General features: G+C 42.7%; 1 protein-coding gene across 1 annotated transcript in view; it reads right to left on the bottom strand.

Annotated features, from left to right (window-relative positions):
• Positions 1 to 14,699, bottom strand: part of LOC106699517 (A-kinase anchor protein 13-like) — a 93,015-nt gene that overhangs the window by 25,285 nt on the left and 53,031 nt on the right. Inside the window, exon 3 of the mRNA XM_014468064.2 lies at positions 4,309 to 4,456. Coding sequence (XP_014323550.1) covers positions 4,309 to 4,456 — 148 coding nt within the window. The remainder of the gene's footprint in view (positions 1 to 4,308; positions 4,457 to 14,699) is intronic.

Below are 14,699 nucleotides of genomic sequence, written 5' to 3' on the forward strand. Positions count from 1 at the left end.
TATAAAGTCAATTATGGGGCGGGAGAGGGCTGTTCCTAACTGGATGAAATAAACGGAAGGGGTCCTAAAGCAGCAGCTGTAGAGTCAGAAAATATTAGCTTTGAATCTCGCCCTCCATGGCAGACAGTCTGGGTTTTCCTGAAAAAGTCATTCAACCATGAAGCCCGTTCGCTTGTACACAAAGGTATGCTATCACCAGACATAACACAGGTACCTACAACTGTTAGTTATTATTATTCGTTACTAAATGCTAAACACTCCAGAAAACAGCCCTAAGAGTCTGCAAAGAGCTCTGGAAATGGCCCGTGAAGCTTCTGAGCTGGATGTTGCCTTTGGCAGAACTGAAAAAATTAAGGGAAGGGGAAGAATGCAGAATAAACAAAAACACAAGAAAAAAAATTTAACTGCTGACGGTCCTCTGCAAATCCTCTGCAAAGCATTTTTTTAGCCTGCAGGTCAGGAGGTGTGTGCTCCTGAGGGTGGAAGAGCTTTTCCACGGTCTCTTATCACTCCATGAAGCAGCCGTCGCCATGGAAACGAAATATTGCTACAGATAAACAAACAGCTGCAGCATGGCCCAAGAATGACTTCATTTCCTGTTCAGCTAAAAGCGGCACACATCCCATCCGGGCCTTCTCTGCTGGGGATGGAACAATTGGGACTTTGTTTGACCGGCTGGCTCTCCAGAAAGGAACCCTGAAGTGCTTGCTGGTTCAGTCAAGCCCAGACCCACTCTGCACACCTCCACACAGAAAGGCTGCATTATTAGTCAATGGTGGAAAATAGAAAAATAGTGTCTTTTTCTTCCCTTTGAAGTGGTTAAACAGGGTTAAAGGAAATTTTTAGTCTTCAGACCCAGACTCTACCAGATGAGATGATATGCACAAGTATGCACCCCTACAAGTTTTTGGTAGCCTAATGACGGATGCCCAAATTTGGTGTGTAAACCGTGTTTGTATGTACATGAGTATTTTTAAAAATATATTTTAATTGATTTCTAAGAGGCAAGTAGAGGGAGAGAGAGAGAGAAACATCAATGATGACAGAGAATCATGGATCGGCTGCCTCCTGCATGCCCTTTACTGGGGATCAAGCCCACAACCCGGGCATGTGCCCTGACTGGGAATCAAACCATGACCTCCTGGTTCATAGGTCGACACTCAACCACTGAGCCACATTGGCCGAGCACCACAGTCTTTCAACTGTAGGTAAGTCAAGAAAAGATTACTTTTGCTCGGCTGGTATGACTCAGTAAGGGGTGTGCAGGAGGCAGCCAATCAATAATTCTCTCTTATCACTAATGTTTCTCTCCCTCTTCCTTTCTCTCTGAAATCAATAAAAATATACTTAAAAAAAGAAGAAATGATTACTTTTAAAATCCTTTACAACTTCTTTATAAACAACACAAGTCATTAGAAACTTTTCACCAGGAAACAAGCAAAACAGTGAGAAAATAGAAGAAATAATATCAATATCTTAAGTCAAAGAGGTGTGTGTGTGTGTGTGTGTGTTTTAAATATACTTTTATTTATTTCAGAAAGGGAGGGTGAGGGAGAGATAGAAACATCAATGATGAGAGGGAATCACTGATTGGCTGCCTCCTGCATGTTGGACTGAGCCCGCAACCCAGGCATGTGCCCTTGACCGTAATTGAACCTGCCGATGCTCTATCCACTGAGCCAAACCAGCCAGGGCAAGGTGTGTGTGTTTTTTTGTGTGTTTTTTAAGGAGACAATTTAGAAATGTCTTGTTCCCCTCCAAATAAAAGATTAGAGACTAACATCAGGAAGTTGCTGCCTTTGGAAGGTCAATCAATCATCTCATTAGTAAAAACAAAAATATTACAAAACATGGACAGCAAAACACACAGCAAACTCGAAACACACACCAGAGCCAGCAGTCGGTATGAAACATGACATGAACAGCAAGAACAAGGCACAAAGCTCTTTTTCTTCCTGTAGTCAGCAAACTGACCAGGACTGCAGAGCTAGTCCCACACGTGAGCAGGGAGCACGCAGGGACACAGACTGCACATCTGTCCAGGAACTGGGATGCACAGAGCAAGCACAGACTTTCCATGAAGCATCTTGACTAATCTGACACCGCCCACAGCAGACAGGAAATCTGAGGCTATCAATGCGGCTCACTGACGCACAGAAATGATCAAAGGTAGCTCTGGAAAGAGGGCACAGGCCCCTGCCCGAGCCAAGAACTCAGGCCCCTGCCCGAGCCAAGAACTCAATTCAAGAAAGAAGAGACCCCTTTGCATTTTTCAAAAGAAAGAGTGCATGTGTGTGTGCCCACGAGTGTGTGCGCGACTGTGTGCCTGCACAAGTGCACAGCTTTCTAGGAGAGTGACTTCTAAGAACCAGAATGAATTGGGACACAGTAAAAACACTGTGCCATCGTGTGGCAGGGATTCCTAACACAAGCCTTTCTTAGCATACACCAGTGACCAAAACTGACAAAAATCACACGCCTGCTCAGCTGGCGTGGCTCAGTGAGTGAGTGTCGACCTATGAACCAGGAGGTCACAGTTCGATTCCCGGTCAGGGCACTTGCCCGGGTTGCAGGCTCGATCCCCAGTAGGGGGCGTGCAGGAGGCAGCCGATCCATGATTCTCTCTCATCATTGATGTTTCTCTCTCTCCCTCCCTCTCCCTTTCTCTGAAATAAAAAATACAAAAAAATTAAAAATCACATACCAGTGAAGGTGAAGGACCTGTGGGGCATATCCACCTCCAACCAAGAGGCCAGACTCTCCTGGTACTCGTGACTGAGGATCTCAGCTAGGGCCCAAGGCTACACCCATTACATTTGTCCTTTCTCTTACAGCTACTTGCATTCGCCTTGTGGGTGATGCTTGCTTCCTCTCTCTCTCTCTCTCTCTCTCTCTCTGCCCCCAAACTTTTACTCCTAAAGTGTGTATACTTCAGGAAGGAATAATTTTATAAAAATTGCCTCCGTGCCTTTCTCAATCAGATACTCCCCACTGAGGAGCTGCTCCCCGTCACCCCGCATACTAAAATGCTAGCCAATGGTGACACTACAGGAACCTGCTAGTGCGCAGCCCTCCACCTCCAGATCAGCCTTTCGGACATGATACACATCACAGAAAACAAGAGGAGTGCCGCTTCAAATTACAGAGGAGGATACTTAATACTCTTTAGAAAGAAATCAGTATCTATCCTGAAGTCCTTGTTAAATTTCCTCTCCCTAAAATTTGGGGGGGGGGGGGGGGAAATATTCACACAATTGCCCAGAATCTTTAAATCCTATACTTTTAAAAATCGTTTTTGCCAAGTAGAAGGATAAATACAGATTTCTGTCATTATCCCAGTTCTTGAATGTGGTATAATTTCCAGGATTTGGTAAGTATCAGATATGAAGTTAACTTATATAAAATGGCCCAGCAACAAAAAATTGGCAATCTGATTCAATACTGGCAAGACCAGATATTGAATAATTTTTTACAGCATTTATTTTAATAAAGTGGAACCAGGGTTATATAAAAACACTAGTAAAATTTCCATTTAAATTAAATCTATTTTATTCTCTAAAGAAAAATAGTTCAATTGTCAACACTTTGTAGAGATTCCCCCAATGTGTTTGCTTTTGTTTTCTGATAAAAATTGGCCAATTATTAACACTGAAGCAAGGTCAATTAAGGCAAGCAGCTCATCTCCAAACACAAATCAATGCATCTTCGGGTGTTAGGATAGGTCAAGAGGTAGCCATTATTTTATCAGCTATTTCCATGGATACAGCAATGACTTTGTAAAAAAAAAAAAAAGTAAGTAAACATTTTTCTTTTAACTGTTAAAATTATAAATGTAACAGCAAGAAAGTAGTCATTCTACCATAACTATAATTTGTTAATTTGGTGCAAGTCCGGCTCTTACGGAGCTTTTTCAAGCCTTCCCCCCACGGATACTGCGGAATGTGTTGCTGCCGTTTTGACCTCTGTGACAGAACCAGGTGTGCAGTCTCACAGTGACCACGTGAGAGCGTCCACCTTCGAGTGAGCTTTCGTTTCCCCAAACCTCAGCATTCCAATAAATTAATATTTTTGCTGAGCCTGGTTTTTATCTTTTCATTTTATTTCATTTATTTTGAGTTAGGCTTCAATTTTTGTGGAACAAGCAAGGTATGATCAAAATAGTTAATTTAAAAATGTATTTAAAAATAAAGATGTGACCATAGTTCTATCACCCTGACTCACTCTTCCCATCACGCCATACTAGTGAACACAGAATAAAAGCGTTAGAGAACTAGTAAAGGCTAGTGAAGATTCAACGCAAATACTCACCAGGAGTAATGGTCTCCAGCGTATCAGAGCTGACCTTCCGGGTACTTGTACAGTGATGGAGGGTAGAACCCAGAAACACCAAGTAAAACACTACATCATCCTCAACTTTGTCCTCTTCAGCGAGCAATACAGTAACAACACAGTCGCCCTAGGAAAGGGAAAGATGAGCAAGGAGGCATTAGTAGGGTTCCCCTTGGGAGTCTATCTTTACAAAACACCACAATTAAGGCAGAATCACATGAATCATCTCAACTGTGCCCCGTTCTAGGAGGTTTACACAAACACAAACACTGACTGAGCACTGGCATCCAGTCAATATTCCAGGCACTGAGAATACAAAGTGACCTAAAAATAAGACTTCTGTCCCCTTTAGGCCTACATTTTATTGCAGCTAATCAGACAAACTAACAAGATAACAGACGGTATATTTAAATCTTGATGAATTGGAATGAGGAGGGGGAGAGAAATCAAGACAAATCCAAAAATAAGAGAGAGAGGATGGAGGAGGCCTATGCTGAATTACCCTTAACCTCTGTGTTCCAGTTGCAGGAGTAATTCTCTAAATCCTAGCCCCTAGAAATCATTACCGAGCCTACCATTCCCAGCAAGGGCAGGGGCGTCTGACAGCGCTGGCCTGGTAATGGTCGAGTGCAAAGAGCATAAGCTTGGGCACATAAATGAAGATAATACCTCTCTCCTTGCAGCTAAAACAGGATGAGGCCAAAGGGGGTTTACAGGTGTGAGTACACAAAAACAGTTCATTCTTGTATTATTATTTATTAACTAGAGGCCTGTTGCATGAAGAGATTCGTGTAATAGGCCTTCCCTTCTCCTGGCTGCCAGCAACGGTTTTCCTCCGGCACCCGGGACCCAGGCCTTTGCTCCAGCCGGAGCCGCCTTCAGTCTTCTGTCTTCGCTGCTCTGGCCGGAGCTTCAATCTTCGCTCCACCACTTGGAGCCTACGTATGCAAATTAACCGCCATCTTTGTTGGGTTGATTTGCATACTCTCCTGATTGGCTGGTTAGTGTAGCGAAGGTACGGTCAATTTACATGTTTGTCTATTATTAGGTAAGATTGTACGAACAACTGTAAACCTACTTTTGCCCCACCATTTAAAAAAAACTATTGGGACATATCAGCTTTATGATAATATTCTTAATCTATAAGGATGGGGAGGGTTGTTTTTCTTACAAGTTGTGTTTCCTGACCATCTGGAATCCCTACTCTGCTTTATACACCCCACTACTAAACTCTTGGAGTTAGACAAAAATCTTGGGCCAATAACTCTGCTCACGACTCTGCAACTATTTAGAGATATTCTTTTATTAGTTTTACATGTTAATTTTTTAAATTGAGGTCAGGGGCTAAATTAAACATATTCTTTGAAATACAGCCCTAACTACCATTCTCCCAATCATCAACATTATATAATTCATGTTGTAACCATAAACAAGAAATTTTAAAGCACTGAGATTTAAAGCACTGCAGTTCAGTATTATGTAAATCTTAATAATGACAGCGGGAAAACCAATTCAGAGGAAGCCATGCCAGGTTAAGTAGGGGACAGAATTCTCATTACTTACAGTATGTTTTAAGCCTTTCCATTTTAGCAACAAGAGAGCCACGCCCACAGGAGAACTACGCCACCCTGTGGCCACAACTAAGCAAGCCCAGCAGCAGAACAGAGCAGCAGGAAGTGTTTTACCAAAAACTGAACACAAAACTCGTAAAGTCAAACCTAGGATCAGGCTGTTAACAGAAATGCTGCAGTAGGTTGATTGTGGAAACACAGTTCAGAACACTCCCCAAAGCCCTGTGCCAGGTAGGCGCTCAGATCTGTAGAATGCAGCAGTACGAAGCCAGAACGAACGACACATATCATTGATGTCTCTATCTCTCCCTCTCCCTTCCTTTCTGAAATCAGTAAAAATATATTTTAAAAAATAAAAAAATAAAGTTTTATTGAAGCACAGCCACACCCATTTGCTTACATACTGTCTATGGCTACGTTTGCACTACAAAGGGCAGGCCACAGCAGTGCTGAGTGGTTGCTACAGACTCCCTGGTCCTCAAACCTAAATTATTTACAATGTGGACTTTTGCAGAAAAGAAGTTTTTCTCAATTAGACATCTAACCTGAATTCTAAGAACATGGCTTCCTTTTCTAGATCAAGGATTTTCTCTCCAGGTTCTCCCTTCTTTTAACTGGGGACAGGAGAATCGGTTAATAGGTAGCTGAAATCCTTTTAACAGAGCTCGCAATAGCAACCTTTTTTCATTCCCAAGGCACAAGTAAGTTAGTTTCAAATTGCTTTCATAGCTGTATTTAATAGTTTCTTCTTTTTCTTTTTACATTAAGTCAAACTACCCCAAATATGAAGTAGAATGGAACACAGAAGGCTCAGTCACTTTAAAGCCACTTGAAATGGATTCCAAGGGGGCCTGGATTTAAAGTCCCTGCTTCCCCTGCATTCTGATAAAATCACTGACAGTAAATAACAAAAATTCTTACTCTGAGTTTCCACCACGTGACTCCCATTTTACTGCTTAAGTACCAGGCACCTACTATTACTTCAGATGGCCTTGAGAGATTAAGCAAGCGGAGTGGTGATTAAAATATAAAAACGAAAACCAGATCCTAAGTAAGAAATTTTGCTGAGGGGGTTGCTTTAATTACACCCTCCTTGAGGGATACCCCTGGCAAATGATTCTGCTGCCTAAGGAAGGCCAGCCCCCGTGGAATAGATAGATTAATCTGGCTGCCCAGTCTACAAGTCTGTCACGTTTCTAACTACAACAGATACACTTATTAACAAGGGCAACTTTCAAGACGTTCTTGATTAACATATTAGCTGGACCCAACCCCAGAAGAGAATGCATCTACGCCTCTATTTCTCCAATAATCTCAACTCAAGAAACAGAGTGCTATTCTTACAATAGATGCAATGTACAGCATGATGCCCATAGTTTTAACTGGTTAAGAACACTGCATTATATATTTGAAAGTCCCAAGGAGAGAGATCTTAAAAGTTATAATAAAAAAATGCTGCAGCCCTAGCCGGTTTGGCTCAGTGGATAGAGCCTCGGCCTGCAGACTGACAGGTCCTGGGTTCGATTTCGGTCAAGGGCACATGCCCAGATGGTGGTCTTGATCCTCAAGTGTGTGGCATGCAGGAGGCAGGCGATCAATGATTCTCTCTCATCATTGATGTATGTCTCTCTCTCTCTCTCCCTCTCCCTCTCCCTTCCTCTCTGGAATCAATAAAAATATTTATTTTTTAAATGCTGCAACTGTATGTGGTAATGGATATATTCACTATATTTATTGTGGGGACCATTTCAAATTACATACACACACCAAAATCATTATGCTGTATACCTAAAACAATGTTATATGTCAGCTATATCTCAATAAATAAATATTATTTATCAGAATTAAGCCCCATGTGAGCATGTTTTATTCACTGAACTGTCCCTTTTGTCTAGAATACGTAGCAAATGCTCAAAACACACACTTGGAAAAAAGAAAAAGGAGACACCAAAATTTTAATAGCCGTTATTCCTAAACAGTGATTGCGGCCAACTTTAATATACTCCAGGCTTTCCTATGTTTTCCAATTTTTTAAAATAAAGAACGATTCGTACTTTAACCTAAATGGACAAGAAAAAATACAGCTTTGTGTGGTACGTGCTGGGAGGAAATTGGGGGAAGCGGGGTAGAAAATGCCATGTTATCAGCAGCAAATGTTCTAGAAAGGTTTATCCCACAGCAGTATCGTAACAAGGAAAACGAGAATAGACAAGGAAACCACTTAAAGAAAATCTTAGCTTTTGGCATAAACTAAATTCATTCCAGATACACAGACCAGTTGATTTCAATGTTAGAACATATTTGACATGTAAAGTTACCTTTTATTTCCATCAGGCTAATCCTTTGCCAGACAAAAACATGGGTGAGTGAAATCCCTAGAACTTGCCTTCTTCATTTGTACAGCACTACCTTTCCTAACGCTACACAAAGCAATTATTTAAAATATTACTATTAACAATCATCAAAATTCACCTTGACTTCCAGCTTCATGATTTTGTAACACTAAGATACATGCAAATTCTTAAAGATTTCCAAGCACCACCTCTTTGCCCGTTAAAATAAAACCAGCAGGTGGCGCTCAATCAATCTGTTACGTTCTCTGTGTGGTTTTACAGACCATTCTCCCTAATGGGGAAGAATCTTGAAACTTCAGCTGGAAAAGGAATCAAATTACAAAAAGTTTGGAAATCACTTAATGTAGGGTTTCTTTAATGGAAGGTTCCTTAAAAAGAAAAGAGTTTTTAAAAGGCCTAAGAGCCGAAGTCTTTTATTTCAATGTACAACCCTGCTTCTCAGTCTACCTACTCTTGTTTGAGCAAAGCTAAACTGGTTGGAGGGTGTTGCCTGGTGTCAAAAAAACCCAGCCTCTCCCTCCCACAAATGTTTCACAACTCCCTGGAACTGCTAGAATAATTAGGTCAACACTTAAAGAGACAGACAGCCTTCCCTTTCCTATCGGGGCCAGATATTTGGTTAAAATGCAGAGAAGATAGGATTTTTATTAATTCTTGGTAGAAATTTAATGAAAGAATTGGCAGTGGTTACATAAATCACCCTCTCTCCCCTGAAATGGGGACAATCTCTAAAATCTATCAGCCTGGCTTCTGTTCTCACCCATGTCACTCACTCAACAAGCTTCCTTGGTCTGTTCCCTTGGCTTTCCTCTAAAAATTACCCATGAAATCGGTCTCCAGGCTTCTGGGTTAGCCCTACACACACCAGGAAGCAACAGAAGAGTCTCCAAAATACAATGTGACCAAGTTACTCCCCTGAAACTCTGGAACGGCCAACAGGACAATATCCTGACTCTTGAGCACGTCCCTTCAATTCGCGGCAAACAAGTCCCTCCTCAACCTAGCCCCTGCTTACCCGCTCCAGCCTCCTCTCCCTCAGAGCCTCCAACACTCACGCACTGCTCGCTCTGACACCACAGCACTGCCGGCTCAAGTACACACCGAGAGTGTCCAAGCCTCACTCTTTTTGTTTGTTTGTTTGTTAACCTTTACGGGAGGGTATTTTTTCCACTGAATTTTTTTTAGAGAGAGTGGAAGGGAGGGGGAGAGAGAAACATCAATGCAAGAAGCATGAATGGTTGCCTCCCGCATGTGCCCTGATCAGGGCCAGGGATCGAGCCTGCAACCGAGGTATGTGCCCTTGACTAGAATCGAACCCGAGATCATCAGTCCGCAGGCTGGTGCACTAACCACTGAGAAGGCCAGTTAGGGCGAAGCCTCACTCTCACTACTTGTCTCACTGCCTGGCCATGCTGCTCCCTTTACCTGTCACATCCTCCCCTCCCCTGACTGATGGCTACACCAAGAGAGGAAAGCATGAAACGAGACAATGCCCTCCCTTCCTGAGTAGACAGCGGTCCCGTCCTCAGGTGAAAGGCCCCCTGCCTGCTCTAACTCTGCCTCCCCCACCGCATGCGCACCAAGGTCTCCTTCGACTCCTTGAGCCCGTCCAGTTGGGGCAAGTGTATGGGCAATGCCTCAGGCGGGGAACCCAACAGGTCAAGTTGAATCACACCTGCTCAGATCTCATTCCCAGCTCCGGGTACAGCAAGCTGGGAGGCCACAGAAAGGCATTCAAAGCTGGCAAGCAGGACACTGTCAACCACACAAGATTAAGAAGGGCCGCTGCAAATGCAGGGCCACGGGCTTTGAAAGCTGGGGAGCACCAGCTGCACTATTACCAGCTCTGGGATTGTTTTGGGAACTATCCCTCATGTTTTTGGGGTACGGCTAGATTGTAGACTCTATTATACTCACATATCTGAAGTGCATGGAACAATAATACTGGCTCTCTCATCAAGTGCTAACTCTACATCCTGTTTTCAGTGTCCTACACAGATTAGAATACCACTGAATCCCTCAACAACCATAAAAGTAAGTACTGGTATTTTAACAAGCATCCAGCAAACAATAATTGGCACAAAGTAAATGTTCCCATCCATTCCCAGGTAAATAAAAACATCCCCCATTTCAGAATTCCTGTCTTTGCTTTCCGTACAATCTCAAGTAACACATGTTATTTCTCAAAGCCAAATAAAGTAACAAAGTTTACTATTTGGGGGATTTATTTGATTATGGGTAACGAATTTTCACTAGATGGCAAAACTGGCTTTATATTATAAAACTCTGAAAAGCGGTCATCGGGAGTGCAGAAAGAGTAAAAAAATATTAGTTTTATAGGTAAATTACAAAGCTTTCTGAAAGCTGACTAATCTTTCTAATTGATAATAACTATTTTGGCATTAAACAATCCAAAGTACTTAAAAACCCTAAGAATAGTAAGAAGAACTATTCTATCATTTCAGATAATAGTAACATTTTTACTATTCAGCATTACTGATAAAACCATTTCCCATAAATATTCCAGCTTTGGTAAGTTTTCTTTCAAAGTGTAAATTTTTAAAAAAGACGTAAACGAGTTTTATGAAAACCTTTCTAAGGTGCATTACACATTCCCTGGCTTCTTAAATACAGACAGGAAGGGCAGGGGCACTGACTGAACAGCTACCATGTGCTAGGACCTTTATTTTTATTGATTTTTTAAAAAATATATTGATTTCAGAGAGGAAGGGAGAGGAGAGAGACAGAAACCTCAATTATGAGAGACAAACACCGATTGATTACCTCCTATACGCGCCCCCTACTGGGGATGAAGCCCACAACCTGGGCATGTGTCCTGACCTGGAATTGAACCATGACCTCCTGGTTCATAGGTCGGTGCTCAACCCCTGAGCCACACAGGCCAGGTGCCAGGACCTTTATATGTGGGGACAATATTTAAGTGCTGAAGAGTGAATGATATATGAGAAGCATTTCTCAAAGTACCTGGTACTTAATAAATGCTAGATATTACTGTCATTTTAATATATTTAATCCTCACAAAAACCTTGTATTATAGGTATTACTCTGCTGAATTCTACAGATGAAGAATCCAGGCTCCCACAGCTGGTGAGTACTAGCGCAGGAATTCAGACCCACATCCACGTGACTCCTAAGCCCTGAACTTCACAGAGCTTCTCCCAGTGTTGTCCCGGATCAGTAGCATCACGCCTGCCCTGGGGAACTTACTAGAAATGCAGCCCATTTCTGGCTCATGGTGAAGGAGAAGATCCACTTTTAATTCTGACACTTAGCAAAATATGGACAACATATAATCATACGCATTATCCTGGGTCAAGGATAAAATAACCCATTTCAGAGAGATCTGGAAAATGGGCATTTGTGGAGGAAAGCTATTGGCTAAGAGAAACACCACAGCGATAGCTTCTTAATATTATACTGCCGGGATCCCTTAACCACACAAGACAGGACAAACGAGAATGTCAGCAAAACCTAATGAACTTGACTTAAAGTAGAATTTAGGGGTGTGGGAGGTGACCGGTAAGAAATTCATATTCGTGAGAGTAAGGTAAGGTCACCCCTGGCCAGTAACTAGCGCAAGAAGATGACAGCAATGGTAGGAAAGGAGCCCACAATCAGATTGGTGGGTCTCCTGGACCTAAAAAGGAATGTAACATTGCCTGAGTGGACAGATAAAACTCACATTTCCTTGTGTGGACATAACAAAGGGAGACAGCTGAGAATTCCACCCGAGCTGCCAGATGCTCGTGTATCTGATGGGGCCAGCAGTTAATCCAAACAGAGCTTTGTGAAGGGCTCCGAGGATGCACAAGAGCCCATAGCTCTTTCTTAGTTTAAAAGGGAGTAAACAAACAAAGCTCTTGAGAGTACAGATGACATTCTCTGTACTAAGAACAGGGACCTCACAATCCCCGCATAAAAGGAGACAACTGGAATCCCTGGAGGAGAAATGTGTGCGAAGGAGCAAAGTTACTAAAGGTGTGCATTACCGGTCCATTCATTAATCAACCAATTGGTGTACGCAGCACATGGCCGGTCTTGAACAGGTATTGCACGTGCCGTCATTTAACTCCTCCTGCATCTGAGCCCCTGTGGAAGCATCGAGTCCTTAAGATGAGATCCTCCATTCGCCTCCCCGGTGTTTCACAAATAATGAATGAATTAAAGGCACAGAGCATTACACTTGGTCTTCCTTGGATAGCAAGACTTCTCTTTGCTAGAACCAAATGAAAATTTTAACTCCAAACCCCTCCCCATAGTTGTTGTGATGCTTGAGGAACACCACGCTATTGTAACAGCATCCTCTAGACAGGCCGCGATGCCACTGCTCTATGGATCTTCATCTGCTCTGAAAACGCTGAGGAAAACTAGAGAATGCTACCTGCAAATCCAAAGCAACTTCCCAGCGAGTTACTGGAGACTGATTAAAAACAGGAGGAGACTGAGGTTCTGTGAAACCATCAAAAGCTACTTAGAGGCCCTTGCTGGTTTGACTCAGTAGTTAAGAGTGTCAGTCTGCAAAATGAAGGATTTGGAGTTTGATTCCCTGTCAAGGGCACGTACCTCAGTTGCAGGTTAGATCCTCACTGGTCAGGCACATGCAGAAAGTAACCAATGTGTCTGTCTCACGTTCTCTCTCGTTATCTCTCTCTCTCTCTTTCTCTACCCTCTCTCCCTCCCTCTAGAAATAAATGGAAAAATATATCCTCGGGTGAGGATTAAAAAAAAAAAAGCTAGATTGAGGAACACTTGACTTCCTTATTTCTTTTGGCACTAGTGATAAAGTGTCCTTATTTAAACACAGTCCTCAGATCTGGCTGGAAAGGGCTACCAGTCTATGAAATCTTGGAGCTGACCCACCAGACATGTATTGTTAAGGCAAAGGCAGGTAATTCATTTACGAGATCGGAAGGCTGATAAAGCTCTCTTTGTGCAAGCAGTATATAACCCAGCAGCCAAACCAGAGGCACCGCCAGGTTATTTCAACTCTGGCTATGGAAACACATTGCCCAGGAAGAATAAAATGCTACTGTTACTGCCCGGCCGGTGTGGCTCAGTGGTTGAGCAACGGAGGTCACAGTTCAATTCCTGGTCAGGGCACAGACCCGGGTTGTGGGCTCCATCCCCAGTAGGGGACGTGCAGGAGGCAATCAGTGATCCTCATTGAAGTTTCTATCTCTCCCTCTCCCTTAGTCTCTGAAATCGATAAAACTATACTAGTGTATTTTAAATGCTACCATTACCAAATAGGTCATCTTCCCTACAATGAGCACAGTAAGCGGAGGTAACCTAAATTCTGTGGCCCTTCAAAATTTTGATTATTTATACAAACGCCACTTATTCAAAAACAAATTTTTTTAATTGATAGAAATTTCAAAACGTCTTCTTTCTGAGCCCATCCCCACTCGCATCTTCTGGTATGTTCGGGCTCTGAGGTCTGTTCTGAGGCTTAGCATACACAACACACATTAATCCACCATCCCCACCCCACCCCACCCCCACGTCCTCCCTGAGGCTGGAAACAGGCCCAGAGTCAACATGAACCCAATGTGGTGGCAGGAAATGGGTCTAAGCTTTGCTCAAGGTCTACCTGATTTCCCTGCATGCAACGGGCTCTAACATCGTGCACAGGACGGGACCCCCAGCGGTTCACCAGAGCTGTGCACCTTAGACAAGTTGGGGCTCCTTTGCATTCTCACTTCCCTGGCTATCCAGTGAAGATATTTACACATCTTGTATGAATGTTGTGAAGTTTAAATCAGGGAAATGTGTACCAAGTGGCCACCTTGCCAGAGTAGGTTCCGAACCAATACCAGTCCTCTCACCTACTTTCCCATCCTTGGGAAAACAGAGAATATCACCGTCAGAAATGGTCCCTATTCTAACAGAAACCATTGTAACCATTAGATATTGCGTTGTTTTGTACATTTTCAATAAAGATATTCTTTCTTATGATATTCCTCTATCACCAGGATATTTTTGCCTCCTCTCAGAAGCAGATACAAGCAAAAACATTCAGTACTGGAAAAGGAAGGATATAATAAACCAGATGTGTTGGGGTTCTGGAAATTGGTTTTGTAATTGGAATGGCCCTTCTCCTTGAAAATCTAATAAATGTGGGTTTTATCCCACACATATGGCAGGTTATGATAATCCCGTATAACCTTGGAGCATCATTTACATCTTACTCTCTGGTTTTTAAAAGTATTTAAAATTTGTAAGGGAAAATGCCTTTTGGCTTTCCAGAGGGAGACCTAGGGATGTGTTCAATAGAGCTCGGGGACACACAAAAACAAGTTTGTAACTGAAGAATCTGAGAAACGCACCCCAAGTTTTCCCTCTTTAAATCTATTCGGTGGGTCATCAGCAATAGAAACTTTCTCGGTCAGTGTCAGCCATGGCCACCACCCACACTGAAGAATCA

This window comes from Myotis lucifugus, unplaced genomic scaffold (assembly GCF_000147115.1).
Source record: "Myotis lucifugus unplaced genomic scaffold, Myoluc2.0 scaffold_425, whole genome shotgun sequence".
Classification (NCBI taxonomy): Eukaryota; Metazoa; Chordata; class Mammalia; order Chiroptera; family Vespertilionidae; genus Myotis; species Myotis lucifugus.